Below are 24,794 nucleotides of genomic sequence, written 5' to 3'. Positions count from 1 at the left end.
CTTGAATGAGACGGCACTGCGGTCACGTGTGGTGTTTGTAAACTCGCCTTTGTGTAGAAGTGAAAGTGACAGCTCGGCTAGTATCGATACTTCGGGAAATTAGTATTGGTATCGTTCGAATATTTCAGTATCGATATTTATCGAAATATCGATATTTTTGACAACACTAATATATATATATATATATATATATATATATATATATATATATATATATTACTTCTTATTAAAGTTACAAAAGTGATTTAGTCAAGAGCAGTGAGACATTTTCTCCCTTTTGTTGTTTGATTAACATGAATGACAGATATTAGCAGAAATAGTAGACTGCTGTCACTTTAGGAGCTACCCAGATCCAAAATACCTTTACATTTGTTATCTTTCTCAGCTCTTTGCCTTCACTTAAGATACAAATTACTGTTTCATGATGATACTTGCAAAGACGGGCATTTTGACATTTGAAAGTGTGTGTATTTAATCATTCAAGGCCTCTAAAGTGGCAAAAATAAAGTTCAATACTCTTCATGTGCACGCAGCTCTCTGACAGCAATATGTAGTGCTTCTTTTCATATTTTGTGGTAAGAATGCACCAGATTTATCAGTGCATTCACATTTATAAATGTGAAACTTTAAACGCAATTACATTACTGTACATAGATCAGTGTCAGATACCTGTAAACCGGCTGCATTTCACGTGCAATTCCAATAACGGCCTCCGCAGGGAAATGGTTAAACTCTTGGAAGAGGTCTCTGATGTTGCTTCTGAATTTGAGGTCCAGGTCCAGCTGAACAATGCGCTTCAGTTCTAGGAAGCAAAAGAAGGACAAAATAAAGCAAATCTGTACAAACTCAGCACACTAAAATAATCACATTCTGATTCTGATCTATATTGTTTCTTCATGTGCACTAATGCAAAAAAACCCGCAACTCAGTTGAATTAACAAATGATGAACATCATCATTCAGAGGGGTTTTCTCACGTCGGATGGCCTCACGGTCTTCGTGTGAGCTCACTGGACAACAAAGCCCTCAAGACAACATAGTGGACGCAGCATTGTGGAGCAGAGGCCGCGCACACAATGACACACATCCGGAAAGCAAAACATAGGGGGCCCAAACTATGCTTGTTGTAATTAGAACAATGAAAAGAGAGCAGCCAGCCGGAGCTGTTTAGTCGGTCAGGCATTTCACACCGACGTCTCTCCAAACAAGCACCAGAAACTGGACGAATCAATACGAACGATCTCAGTGCTCCCCTCCAAACACACAGGCTGACTACAAAACACTCTGTGAGCAATGATAAAAGGACGACAAGTGCTGAATTTGTATGAAACAGGAAGCACATCTACAGTGCATGGAGATCAAAAACAAAACTTTTTATTATGTTCAGTTTATCCTACACCAGATTAATCAACTGTAACAAGCAGCTACAAGTAGATAATAGCTGTGTACTTCAAAAATCACAGTTAAGACATTTACAATGTTAGATTTATACCGTGGACCACAAAACCAGTCATAAGTAGCAGGGGAATATTTGTAGCAATAGCCAACAATACAGTGATTTTTCTTTTTTGCCAAAAATTATTAGGATTTAAGTAAAGATCATGTTCCATTAAGATATTAAGTAAATTTACTACTGTAAATATATCAAAACTTAATTTTTGATAAGTAATATGCATTGCTAAGAACTTCATTTGGACAACTTTAAAGGCAATTTCCTCAATATTTAGATTGTTTTGCACCCTCAGATTCCAGATTTTCAAATAGTTGTATCTCGGCCAAATATTGCCCTATTTTAATAAACCATACATCAATGGAATTATTATTCAGTTTATTTATTCAGCTTTCAGATGACGTTTAAATCTCAGTTAAAAAAAAAAAAAATTGACCCTTATGACCCTATATGTTTTTTGCGGGCCAGGGTCTGATATTTCAAATAAATGCTGATCTTTTGAACTTTTTTTCAAAATGTAATTATTTAACAATATAGTTGTTTTTAACTATATTTTTGATCAAATAAATGCACCCTTGATTAGCAAGTTAACAAGTTGGCATCTATTAAATGTATGCACTGTGAACAAACAGGAACAAACAATATATCTTTTTTTATTATTTTATTCATTAAAAAGGATTAACAAATGCTGTATAAAAGCTAGTTTTGCATAGTATTGCCAATACAATTATTATGTTAACAAATGACAATTTATTGTTACCAAATGGTTTCCAAATTGTTCTGATGCAATTGATTTTATTTAGCTGAATACTAATAAAAACAACAAAAACAGGCAGTTTACGTTTATAATATCAGTCATTGCCATAATAAAAATTATGGCTGGGTAAAAAAATATTGATTTCTTCAATTTAATAGATTCTCATTTTTACAAGATGATATCAATTCGCTAATTACAAGAATCGATTAGTCTAGAGTAGACTGTTTTCAATTAATGAATGGAACATTCACAATAAGCACTTTAAGCTTTGTGTTGTTAGTTCTGATATGAAACTCAGATGATAGATGAAAGTTTCAGATTTCAAATTCTGTCCATTTTATTACAATGCTCAAACAATAAATGCCATTTGGTACGGTTTAATGTGGACTGACAGATTGCTGCAGCGCCTCAGTTCAAGAGAAGTGCATAGAGTAAGTGAACCAATCATCTCCTCCACTTAAATAGCAGTTTTAATCCTGAAATAAACATGAATAAATATCAGAAGGCAAGTTAAAAGAAAGAACAACTTAGTGAAATCTGTATCCTGTCTCATGTAATCACTCAATCAGTGTTTCAACCACAGGAAAGACCTCAATTTAACAGCTTGTAAACAATCACGTAATGTCACATTTACCTCAGGAAAAAGACGTATTTGGTGATTATAAAATCCTTAGTAAACTCTAGAAAGAAGCATTTTGCTAAACATATGCACTAACATATTTTTACTGTTCTTCAATATTTTATTAATAAATACTATCCGGATATAATGTACCAAATGAACCGAACTACAAGTGTAAACACACACTCTTAGTTTGGTGCCACAAGTGGTGCTGAAATATTAAAATAAAATAAGAAGGTCTTAAAACGATTAAATCCCAAAGACCAACCTCGACTCCCCGGTTTGAATAAGAACCATTTTTACCATCCAAAAACAGAGCTGCTTCAAACCTCCCAAAATAAAACCCATGCTTCAAAGTACACTAGATCAAAAGAGGAACAGTCGCTTTGGGCAGGATGAGCCACAGAGGCTTGGTGTGCACCAGAGGGCTTGTCACCAAGCAGGTTAAAATGCACCTTTGAAGCATTAACCACTGCACTAATTCATCATCTCATTGGGCCTCTGCAGCCTGAAGCGATAAAGACTCTCATGAAACGGGTCCACATGAAGTGCACCATGGCCCAGGGTGCTAGAGACAAGCCTGTGGAAGCCTTATAAACACATTTTATAGTTTTAGCTAAGTACATACACATCTAGGACATTCGAAGCATGTTTGCAGTTTGCAGTTGAACATGCTCAAAAATAGCCTGGTCATCACAGAAGCTTGACATACTTTTAAAAGAGTGCCTGTGTTTTACAGATTTGTACAGTTTTGCACTAGGTTTTCTAGGACTCTTTTAGGTTTTCCAAACTCTTTAGATAGAAATCCTCCTGCAAATGTAGTGTTTATTCACAGTTTGAAACCCAATTGAGGTGAAAAACAATACAAAGTAATCCAAGTAATCTACTTTATCAGTTAGTCCTTACTAAAAGTATGGAGCAGGTGGAATTCCATCTGTTCTCTGTGGATTATGGCTTTGTTGCCTTCCTGAGTGAAAACAACAGCAAGTGATATAGGCTGATATAGGTCAACCTCATTATGAGATTAAAACCTGGTCTTATCTGCTCATTCTCCATCAGTAAGACAAATATCTTGAATGGTAAAAGGTTAAATGCAATGAGGTGGTTAAAATCTGGTATGAGAGACACCCTATAGAAACAGAAACCTTTTTCCTAGAACATTTTCATAATCATGTGGAAGGTCATGTAGCCACATGGAGTCACATGACTGACTATAAGATCACTGACAACTGTAAAAATGGTGTTGCGTAAAGTTTCAAAAAGATGAAATGTCTAGATATATACTTTTTTAAACACTAACAGTAAATCCTTAGTATAGTGACTCAATTCTACACAAGTCAAATGGAAAATGAGTCACAAAACTGACTGCCTTAAATATCAGATGTTTCTTTTTAAGTATATCAAAAGGTCTATTTTGTCCTTTAAAGCATATAATAGAATTCACTAGCTGTTCAAACACCTTTTCAGCTTTAATGTTGATAAAACAGTATCTGAGGTAGTTCTACAAATAATATATATAATCAAACAGTGTCTTAACCAAACCCAACGTGATAAAAGTGTTGTTATTGTTAACTAAAACTATTAAAAAGTGTTTCCGTTAAATGAAATAGAGATTAAAATATAGCTGCAAGCAGCAATTACCAGAGTTCAGGCCCTTTAAGGCATTTAAGCACATATAAAAAATACGTTATTTAGCCACCTAAATCAATTATGTAAAAAAGCATTTTGGCAAATCCAGGTAATTTACCATAGAAATATTTTGTTTTTTAATGCTTATAAGATCTCCTTTAAACTTTGCATGCTTGTTTAGAATCACCTGTAGCATGTGCTCACCAGTTTTTGTGAAGTTTTGAGTTTGCTTTTAGGCTTTGTAGGATTTTGGGTAAATTTGGATAGGCCCCTTTTCTAAACGACCCCATTACAGCTTCCCAAAGGATAAATTTCATTTTTTTTTTTAATTATTGACCTAGAGAGTCCAGAGAACTTTACTGCATATATATATATATATTTTTTGTGGGGATCAGATTAAGCAAAAAACCTAGGAAAAGTAGGTTTTTTACATCTTCTCAATCATTTAACAAACTATTATATTGACAGCAGTGGTTCTAGAGGCAAAGTTGTCCTGAATAAGGAGTTCTGTCACATGATATGAATATTGCGTGTATGTGCGAAAAAGCAAGCAATGTACAATCGTCTGAGCCCTTGAAAAAAATGCCCTCTAGTGGCTGATTTCTTGCAAATTTCTCTCAGACCTTTGAGGCTGTTAGTCAAACAGGCCTTGTCTAATCGTTGCTTAAACATTATCGGCCAATGGCGGCTATGTTTATTTAAATATGCAAATGTCCTTATAGACACTTGTGGCACTTTGGACCAAGACTGTGCACAGCGGTTTTCATGTTGATAGGACAAACAGTTGCATAGGTATACCCATTTTTTATTATTTTTTCCTTCTTATTGTGCCACCAAAAGGCCAAGCTCCATGATTTTTGTCCTGTGACCTCAGATTGAGCTCTTACATAAGTGTTCTGCGTTTGGCAAAGATATCTCATTCTGTTCAGGAGTTATACACATTTTACTAAAAGTGGCTCTACCCCTTTCTAATATTTTGGCATCACTTTGCGACAGTGAGTTGAAAGTTCAAATTTTATTGATAATTATTGATATTCGCCCTTTAGAGAATCTTTCTGCACTGGTTTGGTTCCATACGGGCAAAAAACCTAGGACTAGTTTGCAAAAGTAGGTTTTTCAAAAAATCCAAAATACAAGAAAATTTCGTTTTGTCTGGTGTTAAAGTTTTGGTCGACAAACTAAAATTACTAAAGCTGAACTGAAAAGCTACAATCTCATCCATATTGCTATAAAATATGCCATTCTGTGAAGAATTCGAATGGGTTTGACACATTTAATGCTCTTGCACATTTGATCCAATCTGTGCTATCGTGTCTATGGAACGGAGCAGACTTCATTGGCCCCAAAAGAAAGCATATTAACACTGTCTGAATAGTTCCCTATCCACTATATAGTGCACTATGTTCCATTCACCATACAGAAAATACAAATTCTGTGAACAAGTGACCAATTTCAGTATCAGCTTCAGCGTAGATTTATAGTGAAGGGGGCAGGACACTTCAGATTCGAGAGAGCATTTGATTGGATAGAAAGTTTGATGAGAAGCTGAAGTGCAAGGTGATGTCATCAATTTCATTGATCCATATAAGCGAAAGTTGGAGACTTGAAGTGGAGATTTGAATACTTATATCTTCTAAATGTTAATTTTGTCATTGTTTTGGACCACACTAGCTTACAGAAAACCGTAAGGCTAACACATTCATACTAAAAGCCAAAAAACGTTCCATTTTCATTTCATGGGGACTTTAAGTCATTTAGCAGATACTTTTATTCAAAGCAACAACAGAAGTAATCAAACCAACAAAAGAGCAACAATATGTAAGTGCTGTGACAAGTCTCGTTTAGAATCAATCACAAATTAAATTCTGATATTTCACAAATAAAAAAATTAAAAAACAGAAAAAAGTCAGAAAATTCAATGTATGTGTTTTTAGTCTTTGCTATAGTTCACAAACAGGCAGAACTATTCTGATTGGTGGATCTGTTCTGGTTAGCACACAGTGTAAACATCTATAGCAGCTTGTGTTGAAACCACCAAAAGATCAATGGCTTTAAAGACTTTACTGGGAATAAACATTTAAATATCTACCTTTAGATGTTCTACTTGATCTTTTTACAAGCAGACACAATAAAAACAACTGCTGAAATACCTCAAAGTAGCAGACTTTGTTGACAAACACATTGCTCTTGAGTCTTACAACACAGGCTTTCTGTTCCCACACGAGCTGCCGAACACATGCCTCTGCTTCACAATAAAAGAAGATTCATAGCCACTTGAAACAAGGGCCAATTATTTTCACAGCTCCTATTGTCACTTGGGCTAAGCAGTTAATATACCAGCCCACCTCCAGACGCAATCTTCCTTTAATGAACAGCCAAATCCCTCACAGCAATATGACAGAACATAAAACTAGAGCATGTATTTTTAAAAATCACTGGGCATGTGCTTTTTTCCACCACCCATGTTTTAAAAAAAAACAAAAGAATCTATCAGTACGGACTGAGCACCTAATCTTGCTCCTTTAAACCCACAGAAAACCTAATTTTTTCTCAGCGGGCCAGTGGCCTTCCAGGGATCAGTCTAAAGTGAGATGATGGATGGTGTCAGTCTACTCCTTAGGGCTCACTTATTCAGCCTCTCAGCGGGCCGGTATTGACCACCCTGTTGGTAATGAGTCGATGACCGGAATAAGCCTGGCAGGAGAGACGGGGAGAGAGTCATGCAAGCAGACAGACCTCCTCCGGACATACGAAGAAATCAGAGTAACCAGTACGGAATTCCTTGAGGTGGGTTTGAGTAGTCAGTCAGTGGGTTAAAAGTGAATTAAAGACCACTGTTAAAGAGACAGTTCACCCAAAAATTAAAATTACCCCATGATTTACTCACCCTTAAGCCCTTACTCACCCTCTGACGTTCTTCTTTTAGACAAATACAATTGGAGTTTTATTAAAAAATGTCCTGGCTCTTTATAATGCTTTATAATGGCAGTGAACGGCTGTTGATTTTTTTGAAGCAAATAAGGTGCATCCATCCATCATAAAACGTACTCCACATGATTCCAGGGAGTTAATAAAGGCCTTCTGAAGTGAAACGATGCATTTGTGTAAGAAAAAGATCCACATTTAAACCTGACAACAAACAAAGTGTAGAGAGAGTGTAAATAAGAGATTTATTGTGCAGCGTAGAGAGCTTCGTTGATAATAATTAAACTTTTTAAGAAGATGAGTGACAGCTTTTAAATATTTTAAGGGGGTTTGTAAATGAGACATTGATTTTAATACAAGTTAAATAAACAAGAAGTTCATATTAAGTGATTTACATTGTCTGACTATAAAATTATTGCCTGATTTTGCTCTATTTCGCCGTCAAAAATGGTCTGAAACAAGTCACAACTGAGCCGCTGTGCATCTCCATTCAAACACAGGGAGTTTCGTTTATGATTAAACGTACATTTTCAAACAAATCTAGTAAGTCAATGATGCAATTTCCCATTCATTAAAAGAGTGACTTGCTTGTTCCTGAATGAATCAGCCGTTTGATCGAATCAAATGAATGACATGATTCAGTAAATAAATCAGTGACTTGCTGCCACCTACTGGCAGATTTAGTTTTGTAGTACAAATTAATTTTATTAATACTGCTTAAATTTGATTGGTAACGTATTCTTCCACACACTCCACACACTCACATTGCTTGTACAGTTTACAAAAAGCAAATGGATTTAGTTGTGAGTCAATATAGAGTCAATATGACTCAATATAGAAAGTATTCAAATACACACATGGATCATTTCCATTTCAATGACCTGCGGGAGAACAAAGTGAGATGACCTACTTCCTGTCAAACTGCAAATTGTTTGTCTCATGCAGAAATTCAAAATGTGCAAGTAACAACTGTAAAAAAAAAAAAAAAAAAGAAAACTCCAAAACATATTCTCTCCACAAGCCACGCTCTCAACTCTGTTAGCCTTCCACACACAAACAAAAACACACATTGACAGTGTGCTTTGGCACCCCTGCAGATATAAATGGCCAAATCGCAAAATCACATGCTCTACGTGACCCACTGAATCAAGCCTTAAAGAGAACAACTCAGGAGGGAGTTTCTGACCATAAAAGGTGCACATATTAAACTTAGACACTACAAACAGCTCATTCAAAGCGTACTGACTTTCAAAAGAACAAAAACCCACTTTTGAGCAACAAACTATCGATTTCCAAATCTTCAGCTTCCAAAGCATTTCATTTCAGATATGAATTATGTCTCCTGAGTGAGAATTGACTAAATCACCAGAGAAATTTGCAAACAAATCGACCCGAACATCCCTACAGGCCTTACTAAAATGCAAGCGGCTGTTTTCAGTGAATCTTGGTTCGTAGAATGTGCATTCATTCTAAACTTTCCATTTCCTAGGGTCAACTAAGTTCTCGGTGTTGTTGTTGCTACTTCTGACTTTGTTTTCCACAGGTGCCATCTGACATCTTTAGGGCATTCTGGTGCAGTGTTGACTGAGGTGAGGGAACTCATGCATAGTGTCTTTAAAGGTCACTGGCCAAAGAGGAGAACAGAGGAGAGACTGTAGACTATATGATAATGTTATAATTAATATTTTTCACAATTAAAATGCATTTGATAACACTTTTAGACTTTTCAGCAAAAAATAACTGACTATAGGCTTTAAAAATAAATAAATAAACAAAAATAAATAAATAATGCTTATGCAAAGCACTTTGCATTAATTTTAACACCTCATAATTCTCACAATTGGGAGTTTATATTTTGCAATTATTTGTTTTCAATTCAGAATTGTGAAATACAAACTTGCAATTCTGAGAACGTATCAGTCTTCTTTTCCCTCAGAACTGTAATTTATAACATGCAATTGTGAGTTTATATCTCACAGTTTGAGGAAAAAAAGTCAGAATTGCAAGAAAAAAAAGTCAGAAATTGTAGATATAAAGATTCTGATTATATTTCTAGTACTTGCAACTTTATATCCCACTATTCTGACCTTATAATTTGCAATTGTAGGTTTATATCATGCAATTATGAGAAGCAATTAAGTCAGAATTGCACAAAAATTTGTATGTAGCAGTTCTGACGTTTTTCTCAATGCTGGCTTTTTTCCTTAGAATTGAGACAAAGTTAGAATTGCGAGATATAAACAGGCAAATCTGACTTTATATCTCAATTCTAAGGAAAAAAGCCAGAATTGAGAAAATGTCAGAACTGTGAGATAGAAACATGCAATTTTTTTTCGCAATTCTGACTTTATAACTCGCAATTGCGAGTTTAAATCTCAATCCAGAGAAAAAAATCTGAATTGTGAGAAGAAAAAAAAAAAATACAGAACTGCAAGAAATAAACATGCAACTGCAAGAAAAATCTTGCAACTCTGACCATTTCTAGAAATTGTAAGTTTATATCATGCAATTCTGAGAAAAGTCAGAATTGCCAATTTATATCTCACAATTAAAAAAAAAAAGTCAGAATTGAGAAAATGTGCGAGAAAAATCTCATAATTCTGACTTTATTTTTTAGCAATTTTGAGTTTATATCAAATTTATATCAAATGGTAATTTATACCTTACAATTCTGAGAAAAAAAGTCAGAATTTTGAGAAAATGTGAAAATTCCAATATAAACGAGCAATTGCGAGAAAAATCTGGAAATTCTGAGATGATTTTTAGCGATTGTGAGTATATATCCTGCTATTCTGACTTTATAACTCGTAATTGTGAGTTTATATCATGCAATTCTGAGAAAAAGGTCAGAATTGTGAGATATAAAAGCACAATTGCAAGAAAAATCTTGCAATTATGACTTTATTTTTAGCAATTTTGAGTTTATTACACAATTTTAAGAAAAAATTCTAAATTGCCAGTTTATGTATATATATATATAAAATAACTGAAAAATATAAAGCAATTCTTAGAAATTATAGTCAGAATTGTGAGTTTATATCTTGCAATTCTGATTTTATAACTTACAATTGTTTATATCATGCAATTCTGAGAAAAAAGTCAGAAATGCCTATTTATATCTCACAATTCTAAGAAAAAAGGAGGATTTCGAGAAAACATGAAAATTCCAATATAAACGCGCAACTGCAAAAAAAATCGGGCAATTCTGACATTATTTTTAGCGATTGTGAGTATATATCCTGCTATTCTGACTTTATAACTCGTAATTGTGAGTTTATATCATGCAATTCTGAGAAAAAAGTCAGAATTGTGAGATATAAAAGCACAATTGCAAGAAAAATCTTGCAATTATGACTTTATTTTTAGCAATTTTGAGTTTATTACACAATTTTAAGAAAAAATTCTAAATTGCCAGTTTATGTATATATATATATAAAATAACTGAAAAATATAAAGCAATTCTTAGAAATTATAGTCAGAATTGTGAGTTTATATCTTGCAATTCTGATTTTATAACTTACAATTGTTTATATCATGCAATTCTGAGAAAAAAGTCAGAAATGCCTATTTATATCTCACAATTCTAAGAAAAAAGGAGGATTTCGAGAAAACATGAAAATTCCAATATAAACGCGCAACTGCAAAAAAAATCGGGCAATTCTGACATTATTTTTAGCGATTGTGAGTATATATCCTGCTATTCTGACTTTATAACTCGTAATTGTGAGTTTATATCATGCAATTCTGAGAAAAAAGTCAGAATTGTGAGATATAAAAGCACAATTGCAAGAAAAATCTTGCAATTATGACTTTATTTTTAGCAATTTTGAGTTTATTACACAATTTTAAGAAAAAATTCTAAATTGCCAGTTTATGTATATATATATATATAAAATAACTGAAAAATATAAAGCAATTCTTAGAAATTATAGTCAGAATTGTGAGTTTATATCTTGCAATTCTGATTTTATAACTTACAATTGTTTATATCATGCAATTCTGAGAAAAAAGTCAGAAATGCCTATTTATATCTCACAATTCTAAGAAAAAAGGAGGATTTCGAGAAAACATGAAAATTCCAATATAAACGCGCAACTACAAAAAAAATCGGGCAATTCTGACATTATTTTTAGCAACTGCGAGAAAAATCTACCAATTCTGACATTATTTTTAGCAATTGCGAGTCTATATCACGCTATTCTGACATTATAACACGCAAGTTTATTCCTCATAATTCTGAGAAAAAAAATTCTGAATATACTTTTTTTATTCAGTGGTGGACATGGGCTTCCATAGTTAACCAATCTGAATCAAGAACACAAGGCTATATATAAGTAAAAAATATTTTTTTAAATATATTTTTAAATGTATATTGTCAACTTTCACCAAATAAAAATTATGACAAAAAAAAATCAAAAAGAAAAACAAGTTTCATTCCACACGCTTTCTAGGTCACTAATTAAATAAACAAATTAGTGACATTGCGCATTTAAATTCCTTTGTAAATAGGTCAGATTTTCTAGCTGCCACTGAAGCACAAGATGCTCTCTGGATGTTTCTCAAATCACACTGATGGAAAAAAACACTGTATTATGCAAAATAAAAGCAGACTTTAAGCTCAAATGGACAGTTCAGAATATTTTATCAATGAACATCAAACGAGCACGCTATGTAGAAAATCTGTCAAATATACACTTTAATGCTAATGTAAAAATAACCAGATCAAATATTCCAGAATGTCCTAATCAGTTAATGCTGTTTCTATAGATTATTAGTGTTCCCTAATATGATACACTGTGCGATGTTCTAAGAAAGCAAAGTAATGTCAGTATTCTGTGTCACAGCCACAAGCCTAAAAGCTTTATCAAACACTCATAGGTCTTTCCCCTGTCGTGGTATCATCGATTTGCTCAGCTGACGGGGGAGTCCAGGGATTTGCATTTAGTTTAGCAGTAAACCCATCTGGGCATTCAGCTGGCACAGCAAACGATGCCTGGATAGCTGTTTGTTTTAATGTGAGAGTGATTGAGTGAGTGAGTGGCCGATGGCTGTGCGTGAGAAAAGCAGCAGTGTCACAGAGGACGATCGACCGCCCCGTCCCGCCTCCCCTCCCCCCGTCCTCTCTGCCATGTGCCAGTTCAGCACCTGTGAGTGAGTCGTCACATCTGACACCATCAGCGGCCTCGTGTCCAAATCCATTCATGGCCTGACTGATTGAGGGCCGCTTACAGGATGGCAAAATGTACTGACCTTTAGAAAACACGGTTCGAATGTGCAGCAGGAAGTGTGAAAGGGAAGTTTACATGAACACCGAATGTTCTGCAGCTGCCACTTTTGAAATGGAAAAGTTGGGTCACAATAAGAAAAAGTAGGTTAGTCCTAATTTAATCAGGATCATAATTATGACTATGATAATTATGATTATGAAAACAGACAGATTATAACTGTCTTAAGGTGATGCATTTTGTGTAACACTAGCACTTAGCAATACAGCAAAAATAATGTATTTTTAAAGAAACCGTATTGGAAGCCAACAGAAGACATAGTGCTTACATTTGTTTACTTAAAAAGATGTTTTAGAAAATATTAAAATACACACTATTTAATACTATTTATTTATTATTTACTATAATATACTCTACTAAACAACATACTAAACTATACACAAAAGAGATACTATACACAAAAATTATGTGTGTGTGTATATATATATATATATATATATATATATATACACACACATACATACATACATATACACACTACAATCACAATAACTATTTATTTTTAGTCTTGTTATACATTATATATTTTAGTGTAATTTTTGCTTTTTATTTTTTGTTTTTAGATGTTTTACAAGGTTTTAAAAAAGAGACAAGACTACAGTAATAATAACAACAATAATATAATTGTAATAATAAAAATAAAAAATAAAATATAATTTCAGCTTTTAAATGTTTTAAAAACAAATCAATAATAATATTAACAATACAAAATTATAATTACTATTATCATCAACAATAATAATTAATAATAATCATTATTAAATCTTATTATTAAAAATATTTGAGTATTATTTTTGCTTTTATTTGATGTTTTATTTATCCTATTTGTGCAAGGTTTCAAAAAGAGACAAGACAATAATAATATTGTTATATGACAATAACAACAAAAATAATAATAATAATAAAATAATTATTTTTTATAATAATAATAATAATAAATAATTTTAGCTTTTTAAAATGTTTTACTTAAAGTGTTGTTACAAGGTTTTAGAGACAAGACAATATTATATAATAATAAAACACTGTTATTGTTATTATTAAATGTTATTTAAAATATTTGTGTGTTATTGTTGCTTTATTTAAATTCTTTAGATGTTTTATTTAACCTGTTTTTGCAAGGTTTTAAAAAAAGAGACAAGACAAAAATAATAATAATAGTAACAATTCTCAATAATTATATTAACAATAATACTAGAATATGATTTTAACTTGTTTTCTAATGTTTCACCTAACCTTATATTACAAGGTTTTAGAAAAGAAACAAGACAAAACAATTAATAATAATATTAACAATACAAATTTTAACTATTATCATCACCAATAACAATAATAATAATAATAATAATTATTATTATTATTAAATGTTATTATTAAAATATTAAAGTATTATTTTTTGCAACGTTTTAGCAAAGTTTTAAAATAAGAGACAATAATAATAATAATAATAATAATAATAATAATAATAATAATAAAATATAATTTTAGCTTTTTAAAATGTTTTACTTAAAGTGTTGTTACAAGGTTTTAGAGACAAGACAATATTATATAATAATAAAACACTGTTATTGTTATTATTAAACGTTATTATTTAAAATATTTGTGTGTTATTGTTGCTTTATTTAAATTCTTTAGATGTTTTATTTAACCTGTTTTTGCAAGGTTTTAAAAAAGAGACAAGACAAAAATAATAATAATAGTAACAATTCTCAATAATTATAATAACAATAATACTAGAATATGATTTTAACTTGTTTTCAAATGTTTCACCTAACCTTATATTACAAGGTTTTAGAAAAGAAACAAGACAAAACAATTAATAATAATATTAACAATACAAATTTTAACTATTATCATCACCAATAACAATAACAATAATAATTTTTATTATTATTAAATGTTATTATTAAAGTATTAAAGTATTATTTTTGCAACGTTTTAGCAAAGTTTTCAAATAAGAGACAATAATAATAATAATAATAATAGAATTTTAGCATGTTTCAAAATGTTTTACTTAAACAGTTTTAACAGTTTTTTCAATAATATATAACATAATTGCAATCATCATCAATAATCATTATAATAGTAGTAATAGTAATAATAATAATAATAATAACAACAATGTATAATTTTTGCTCGTTTTTAGATGTTTTTTTAATCATTTAACTTGCTTCCTATTATAATAATAATAATAGTATGTTTTTTGTTTGAGTTTCAGTGTAATGGTTTTATTAACTTGTTTTCCAAATGTTTAAAAAAAAACTGAAAATATAAAAACCATGGCATTTATGCAGTTTCATGTTTGCAAGCAGTCATTATCCTTGCAATTTCATTTGGAGATGCTAGTGTTTTGAACCTTTTGAACTTTTAGTTTAGTTTTATTCTCCACCAAGAGGAAGCTTGTCTTCCGCTTCACCATACAATATAAACAAGGACAACAATAAATACAGCAAACCAAAGTCACAGATGCTTTTCTTGTGCCTATCAACAACATCCACGTCGACTCGCACAGCTCACCTGCAGGCATGATGCGATGCATGGCCACCGACAGGAAGAAGATGGCGTCGCTATAGTACGTGCCAGACCCTGCACTAAAGTATTTCTGCATGGCCTCCACGATGGGGAACAACTTCTCCGTCAGGGTATCTACCTCATGAAACACCACCTGAAACAGACAACAAACAATATCTGTATTAAACAAGGGTATTTTAGTGACCCTAGTGACACTACATATTTGCCGATTTGTGCATGGGTGAACAGGATTGAACAACATCTTTATCCTTCGCTGGGGTTCTGGCAGAGAGATTTCATTCTCAGGTGTTCACTGCTTGGCTCACTGAACCTTGACAGTCGTCTTTTACTGTTCCTTCCATTGAAAACACACAATACCTGTGTTTGTCCACAGTGCAATCGGCCCCCTAATCCTGCTCTGCAATGCAAGGTTTTGGCGTCGACTCGACTTGTGCAATCAGATAATGTGTATCTAACACTAGGTTGCACAAAGAGGATTGAGATGGGAGAAGGGGGAGCGGTGTACAGTTATCACAGATTTCCCATTAAGGTTTTGATTCCAGGGGTAATATATGTTTCTGCTATAGGATTAGAATTCCACCTTCAGTCTGGTGAAACAAAAGCACTAATTCAGCACAAGCTCAGATTCAAGAAACACAGATTTTGTGTGGAAGTACACTACCAGTCAAAAGTTTTTGAACAGTGCAAATTAGTACAAAAGAGTCTGTATATTTGTTTGGAAATAAATTATAGAAATTAATGCTTTTATTTAGCAAGGATGCTTTAAATTGATCAAAAGTGATGATCAAGACAACAACGATGTTATAAAAGTTTGCTATTTTAGATAAGTTATGTTCTATGAACTTTTTATTCATCAAAGAATCCTGAAAAAATTCTACTCAGTTTTCAACATAATAATAATCGTGTGCTTTTTGAGTCGCAGATTAGAATATTAGAATGATTTCCGAAGGATTATGTGACTGGAGTAATGATGCTAAATATGCAGCTTTAAAAATCACAGGAATTTAGTAAAAAAAAAAACAATAAAACTGAAGAAAAAAAAAAATCATAAGGCCCTGAAAAAAAACCTTTTTTTTTTTTTTTTAATTGCTGTAAAATTGTGTAACTTTCCTCATTTCAAAAATTTGGACATGTTTTTTGATGAATTTCTTTTTTTAAAGTATTAAAACAGAGTCTAAAACAATTAAAACAGGAGAAAAACAGAGTGTGTGAAAAAAAATGGATTTCATAGGGCACTAGATCATGTGACACTGAAGATTGGAGTAATGACAAAAGCTCAAAATTCAGCTGTCATCAGAGGAATAAAATACAATTTTAAAATATTAAAATAGAAAGCAAGAAATTTAAATAGTAAAAATATTTTTACATTTAAATGTATTTGCTGTATTTTACTTTAGATCAAATAAACACGGTATTTCTGAAAATAATTAAATAAATAATAAATTATTAAATAAATATTTAGTTCCCTTTGGATAAAAAGTGTCTGCTGATGGCAAAATGTATTGTATTGCTCCGTGTGTTTCTGTGAATTGAAACGTACTGCATCAAAACTAGTCAATCATCCAAAAAAAAAAAAAAAAACTGCTACAAAAACATCAAGTCTGGATGCAATCCACTGAATATTTCATTACAGTTTATTCATGATATCGCCCTAATTTTTATATAAGCAATGTGCTTTAAAGCCACTGGTAAATAATGCAGAAGCAGTTCGAAATAACAGAGAAAAACAAAACTCCATTTTGCTCATAAGATCTTCAAACAGAACAGAACACTCATTTGAGCACCAATAAAACTGTCAATTCACTTCAAAAGAACTAATAAATAGGAACAGGAACTACAGCAGTAAGTGCTAGGTTCATTTTATAGATGGAGCGATTGCATGGACCGGCTAACTCTTCTAGGAATTCGCATGAATTTCAGAGCAGAGTGTAATCTCTATTATGAGCACATGAAGTGCTGTGCAATATTAAATTAAAGGCTTCTGACAGTGTTAATGCCCAAGGGGACTCGGAGCACAGCCTGATGGTCATTTTACATGCTTCTGGCTTTCCTAATAGTTCTGGAGGTGTGAAAGCCTATAATAAAGTGAGACTGTACTTCATTATTTGAGATTGGGTGCTTGCATTAATACTTCCTACAATTTGAATGTTCTGTGAGGGAATTATAACAATACAGTCACGGTATCAAATGGTATTAATATCACTTTTTAAGACACTTCTATAGAATACCATGATGGGGTAGGCAATATGGCCAAAAAATATCATACTACGTTTTTTTGGGGGGGTTTTTTCAGAATTTTTTTTACAACTTTATCGCGATTCTTTGTCATGTTGGTTTTTTAAAACCAAAGCCTTACAAGGTAAAAAAAATATATAAAATAAAATTCCTTTAAGAGCTGCACGCATCTGTCTACATGCACACATCCATTTTTGTCTCAACTTTTTACTTTTACTTTAGACATAACCAACTGTGTTTATATGTAATCCTTGTGTTGTACTGACAGTATTAGGGAACTAGTACTAAGGCGCTGTTTGACAGGCTTTTAGCACAGACGAAAATAACATTATTTAATGACAAAGCATTAGACATGCAAATATTTTTTCAAAAGCAGAGCATGGAGATATTTTAATTATCCACAATCAAAAATAGTCAGTTATATCACAGATTCCTACATGATACTATGGCAACATGTCCAAAAAACAAATAAGTCTTTTTCAAATCTGTTTAACATTGTCACATCATATGCAATACATGATCATCATCTGCTTTTATCTGCCATTCCAGTCAAACCGCAACACACAGGTGTCTGAGAAAGAAACGCTCAAATCATCATCCTTTCGCACGCTTCATTCAGTTCATCAAAGAATGACCCATAATGACCCCCAGCAGCAGCTGATGGAGCCGTCATCTCTTTCCTGAGAACACGTGTCTCATGAGCTCATTCTGGTTTCATCTCATCTCATGTCATGAGACTGTGTGGGAGTCTGTGAGCCCACAGTGATAGTGGAACTTTCCATATGCTCTGTCTGTGCTTTTCAATGTGGAGACGAGGCAGGTTTAGTCTATAGCCTACAGACAAAGACAGTCTGACCTAAAAAACTGCACGCTAACTCAATCACATGATAATTACAATAATGATAACAATTATATGCTTATGAATGGATTATATTATTATTATTATAAATTATTCATATTATACCACAGCCACCACTACTACTACAATAATTCATTCTACAATATAATGTAATATAATATAATAATTATATTTTTTAAATAATCTATTAAAAAACATTCATTTTTAATCACTAAAATCTATTATTATTACTACTACATCGATTAATATTATATTTAATGTGTGTTCATAAAGTAATATAATGCAATATAAAACACAATATATAATATGTGACCCTGGACCACAAAACCAGTCTTAAGTCGCTGGGGTATATTTGTAGCAATAGCCAAAAATACATAGTATGGATCAAAATTATTTATTTTTCTTTTATGCCAAAAATCTTTAGGAAATTAAGTAAAGATCATGTTCCATGAAGATTTTTTGTAAAATTAAAAAAATCATAAAAACTTTTCTTATCACTAAAACTTCAACAGTTCTATTATTTTATTTACAGTGCGTTTAAATGAAAACAGAATCAAAATCATTTACTGGAAGTACTACAACAACAACAAAAAAGCAATAACAACATAAGTATTATAACACTATGTTATGTGATTTTGTTCTTCTGGGGACACTTTTTGGTCCCCATGAGGAAACAAGCTTATAAATCATACAGAATGAAGTGTTTTGAAAATCTAAAAATGCATTAGTAGTTTTCATGGTAATGGGATAGAAAATACAATTTGTACAGTATAAAAACCATGAAATGTCCCCATAATGATAGGAATACCAGTGTGTTTGCATGTGTGTGTAAAACTGCTTTAATCAAAATGTTACAGCACATGTTGGGATGGGTAGTGATGATGATTATCGGATGTTGCAGTAAGCCAAATACTCATTATCTTATATTGTGTGTGTGTGTGTGTGTGTGTGTGTGTGTGTGTGTGCATGTGTTGAATAGAGTGAGGATTAAAGGAAGGTAATCTGAACCTCCGTCTCACAGCATCCCTACTAAACTGAGCCAGTGTCCATCCGCCCATCCAGGACAGAGGATCAGTCTCTGCTAATGCCCTGCAACAGGGATGTTGCTAGGCAGGAAACACTGCTATCTGCTCAAGATACATACTCAACCACAGCAGAGTTGTACTACCTTTACACAAATCAATTGAGATATAGAAACAAATCAGAAACTCTAAAGTCCAGTGACAACCTGACCACCTATCAGTCTAAACTAGGCCAAGTTTACTTAATGATACTACAGACAAATCCTCCACAGCAGGATCAGGCCAAAGATCCTGAAGCTCAAAGAGGAATCACAAAAAGCCATCATGATGGAGTAACACTGCCCCCATGCGACCAACACACAGCCGAAGAAAGCCTTTCAGAGAAGCGTGATTTATTGAACCAGTAAATAATCGCAGATGTTTCGTTTTGTGTGAATTATCTTAAGTTGTTTTAGAATGAAAAACATATTTAAAAACTATGCTTATCTGAAGTTTTTATCCACAAAAATCAAGACATAATGGTGACGTCCTAATGTTTATGTGCTCACAGAATGACCCTAGTTGTTTTGATGAAGTGAAAAATGTGTTGTAGAGTGTGAGCGTGTTTGAGCATTCCTGAGGGAGCATGAGAGCAGCGTGTTGTTATTCTGCGAGCTGATGTAAAGGAAACGTCTGCTGCGTGACCTCTAGTCCTGTGGATGATGTGTGCAAAGCAACTGTCTGATTTTAGCTTTCCTGCACTGCCACCTGCTGTGCTCACAAAACGCAGAAAATGACTTCATGCATTAAACACCAACACTCTCAAAATGGTCAAATTTAAAGTTACAAACCTAAAAACCTTGTTCTGAATTTAAGCTAAAAGATCTATATTATATTATTTTATATTATATAAATAGCAATTGTAATAATATTAATAATAATAATAAAACAGTCTATTAATTGCAATAATTTTTATTAAGATTATTAAGATATATTATATTATAAAGAAATAACTAGAGGTCGACCGATATTGGTTTTTACCGATACCGATAGCTAGGTTGGACCACACTTGCCGATACCGATTAATTAACCGATAGTTTTTGAAAATGGATACTGAAAGGCAACTAAAATAGTGCTCTACTATTTTTAAAAAAGTACTAAACCATACTTTGTAAATTAATAAAAATATTAATATTAATTATATATTGATCATTAAAGTTATTTCATAATTCATTAATGTTAACAAAACAAAATAAACTTCAAAATTTTACAATATATAAGTAAATGTTGAAATTAACACACTCTAACAAGGAACAACACTTCTATTCTACAGCTTTCATCAAATTTAGTTGACAAATAAATGGGCTCATTGTAAAGGGGTGGGAAGTTATAAAATATTTATATTTTGAATAAACACTGTACTTTTTAAACTTGTTATTCATGAAAGAATCCTGGAAAAAAAAATCACAGGTTCCAAAAACTATTTGGCAGCACAACTGTTGATATTTTCCAACATTGATCATTCTAATAATAAATCAGCATGTTAGAATGATTTCTGAAGGATCATGTGACACTTAAGACTGGAGTAACAACAGCTGATAAAAATTCAGCTTTTTATCATCAGCTTTTCATTAAAATAAAAAAACAATATTTTATATTGTAAAAACATTTTGCAATATTACTGTTTTTTTCTTCTGTATTTTTAATCAAATAAATGCAGCCTTGATGAATATAAGAGACTTCTTTAAAGACTATTACAAGTCTTACTGACCCCAAACTTTTGAACAGTAGTGTATATAATATATAATTATGCAAATAATATAGTTTTTTTTTTATCTATTTTGCGTTTGTGTGCATGTGTATATATATATATATATATATATATATATATATATATATATATATACACACACATAAACAAATAAAAATGATTTTCCATGCATGTTTTATATAATCTAATTTAATAATAATATAAATCTATCAGAACATCAGAAGATAATTATTGTATGACATTGCAAAACATGGATGTTTGGTGAACTGAACATACCTCATACTGAAAGGTAGCATCCAGCAAAAGTTCAGGAAGCATCTTCTTCCCTAGCTCCTGACTCCCCGCATCAGAGACGTAATGAAGAACCAGCATCTCATCCTCCAGAAACCGACCATGTTTGGCCATGGAGCGCATAGCCAACTGAAACTTCTGCTGCAAGCTCAAGCTTTTGTCAACCTTGGTGAACATCATGAGAGCATGAAAGCGCGATGGCTTTCCCTCCAGGTCAACTCCAGTTCCCGCTCTGCTTTCCAGACGTCCAGACCGGATGTCTACAGAAAGATCAGCATCATCACGGTTGGTATTGTGGCTCGCCTGTGTCTCCTTGATCCGCTTTGTGGTGCTGGAGAAGTTCTGCTTTTCAGAGCCAAAATAGTAGAAAGCCACCACTGCCAGAGCTGCAGCAAAGAGCAGCATGATCTGATAAGACCTAAAAGTGCTGATCCTTCCCATGGTGACCGACAGCAGCCGCAAGACACCCATGGGGCCCCTTCTGCATGCACAAAATAGGTCAGGATGCCCTTTCTTGACAGCTCCTAATCTCCGATCACATCCTGAGTGCAAGAAACAGATATTAATCAATGGCATTTTAATTCAAGATTCATTTAATGTTCACCACACACATTTTATATCCTCCTGACTACCAGGAAAAAATGTCTTGAGATTTTAGTATTTTTGATTCATGTCATTACATTGTTTAGAGTATAAAAACAAAACTGAAAAATAACATTTTTTAAAAATTATATTTTTTTTCATGTTATGCTACGACCTTTGTAGAGGACATCAGGACAATATCTTCTTTTTTTAATAAAAAGACACGAATAGACATAAAAAGGCAAAAACAGTCCACAAGTCAATTTTAACTTTTTATACCAAACTTTATATCAAGATGATTCTCAACTATTTTTTAAAAGAAGATATATACAGAAATGATTTGATAAACCATTTTTCTTCATGCAAAATGTGTGTAAAATGGCCATGAACAGGTTTTCCTATTATAAACAATGTATCTATAAACTGTGTCTAATTTGCATATTAATGTGTTTTTGGGGCAATATATATAAAGAACAAATAAGTGTAATAATGAGAGCAATAATTAGATTTTCATAATAATATCTAATATTTCATAGCAATGCTGAAATATAATTTCTTTGCCTATTCACTTGTTGTGTTTCCCAAAATATGCAATAAACATGCACCAAGTCCTGGTGTCCTCTACAGTGGACATGCATGAAATTAATGTTGTGTTTCATAACAGAAAGTTATATTTTAATTCGAAACCCCATAACATTTTCATGAGAAGTTGTTTTATGAGAAACAATGTGAAAATTATTCAGTATACGACTTTAGAAGACTTATAGTGGTATGTTATATTGAGAAACTGTATGAAACTTTTATGTCGTGTTTTTGTTAGACGGACACTACGACATACGTAAATAAATTATGACATAATTCCATTTCCTTGTGGAAGCGCCGCTGAAAATCATTCGACTTAAACCATGAAACCTTCAAAGGTTGTCAGCTCTAATGCAATCAGCGGCAGAGGTTCTTGTAGGATGGCATGTAAGCAACAGTTTCTGCAAATGATGGAACCGAGTCACTCACCGCCGTCACATGACGCTTTTAGCAGCGCGCCGTAATATCAGAGTTTGTCACTGCTGCTGAAAGCAAACGGTCTTGGAGTCAATTACCAGTAAACGAAGGGGAAATGAATTTGTAAAGACAGAAGAAACGTGCAGACATAAGACATCTAACGTTAAACACTTATGCGTCTTACATCACCGGAAGTTCAAGACTTCATAATAAAAGCCTAGCAAATTCAATCACGTGGTACGTCAAACATCTTTTTATTTCTTTATTTTTAAAGTGCGACATGGATAAAATACGAACGGACGATAAGGATGCTAGAACCTTCTTTTAAATAAGGAATTGAAAAGTGTTATTGAAATTTTAATTGTTCGTAAAATATAACGAAAGCTGTAGAGAAAATGTTAACGTTAATTATTTACGTGGCTTATTTTGTTTCTATTTCATTATGGACTTTTTTTTTTGCTAGAACATTTCGTATTATCTTTATTATATTGTATTGAAAAAACAAATCTGTATTAAAATAATAATAATAATAATAAATATTCTAATAATATTAAAATATTTTTATGACAAAAAAATAAGTTAAATCCTTATATTATATATTACTTGTATAATTATTTTACTTATTTAAAATCTTATATTATAAAGAAATAACTATTGTAGTAAAAAAATAATAAAGTTCATTAATATAATTTTTTACAAAAATTTAATTCTATATTATAAAGAAATAACTACTGTAATAAAACATATATATAAATATAAACAAATATTCTAATACAATAATTTTATTACTAAAAAATTAAGTTACATTCTTATAGTACATATTACTTGTATAATTATATTACTTATATAACATTATATTATATAGAATAACTACTGTAATAATAATAATAATAGTCTATTTATATAATTTTTATTGCTAAAAATTAAGAGTAATTACTGTAATAATAAATATTCTAATAATATTAATAATAATATAAGTATTATTACTAATTAGTTTAATTAGTTACATTTTTATGTTACATATTACTTGTATAATTATATTATAAAGAAATAACTACTGTGATAATAATAATAGTCTATTACTTGTATAATACTTTTATAATTATATTTTTAACATTATAATATAAAGATTATATAATAAAGAAATAACTACTGTAATAATAATAATAGTTCATATTTTTTTTACTAAAAATTAAGTTATATTATATTATATAAAAAATAATTAGTATAATAAAGTAAAGTATTTTAATATAATTTTTATTACTACTACTACTATTAATAATAATAAAACCAACAACAGTACATGCATATTAGTTTTTGCATTTTTTATCTATTTTTATATGTATTATTTAAAGTATGTTAACATATGATAATTATAATAATATAATAGAAATATGGTAATAACTACTGTAATATTTTGATCTTATTTGCTTTAATCATAAATATAATTATATTTAATTATATGTAAACAATTAATTATATTTGTTGCGTGCATGTTTTATATAACCTAATGTAGTCATTTAAATTTATCAAAAGATGATTATTGTAAATACTACCACTACTCCATTGAATTAAATACAGTTTGTAATATAAGCTTATAATATACTTTTTTTCTTGTATTTCTTCGCAAAAGACAATAAAACATTACACACATACAGATAAGCAGATTTATATATATATTTATCATATAATTTAACAAAATTGTTTGGAAAAATCAATTATTTAAAATCTAATTTGTTTTTCAATTATGCAAATTTTGAAATATATAACTTATTGTCATATGTATGTGTGTATGTTTACAAAAAAAATAAAAAAGTCATTCACATACATGAACATGAATATAATCAATCAGATCCATCCCAA

At 31.7% G+C, this 24,794-nt stretch overlaps 1 protein-coding gene across 1 annotated transcript in view; it reads right to left on the bottom strand.

Moving 5' to 3' along the window:
* The window catches only part of xxylt1 (xyloside xylosyltransferase 1), a 75,866-nt gene extending 52,814 nt beyond the window's left edge, over window positions 1–23,052 (bottom strand). The window contains exons 1-4 of the mRNA XM_073825689.1: window positions 22,944–23,052; window positions 21,336–21,892; window positions 15,179–15,326; window positions 670–802 (exon numbers count right to left, since the gene is read on the bottom strand). Coding sequence (XP_073681790.1) covers window positions 670–802; window positions 15,179–15,326; window positions 21,336–21,821 — 767 coding nt within the window. The 5' untranslated portion in view covers window positions 21,822–21,892; window positions 22,944–23,052. The remainder of the gene's footprint in view (window positions 1–669; window positions 803–15,178; window positions 15,327–21,335; window positions 21,893–22,943) is intronic.
* Between the last annotated feature and the right edge of the window lie 1,742 nt (window positions 23,053–24,794).

Source organism: Garra rufa, chromosome 20 (genome assembly GCF_049309525.1).
Source record: "Garra rufa chromosome 20, GarRuf1.0, whole genome shotgun sequence".
Lineage (NCBI taxonomy): Eukaryota > Metazoa > Chordata > Actinopteri > Cypriniformes > Cyprinidae > Garra > Garra rufa.
This window is presented reverse-complemented; position numbering and strand designations above follow the sequence as displayed.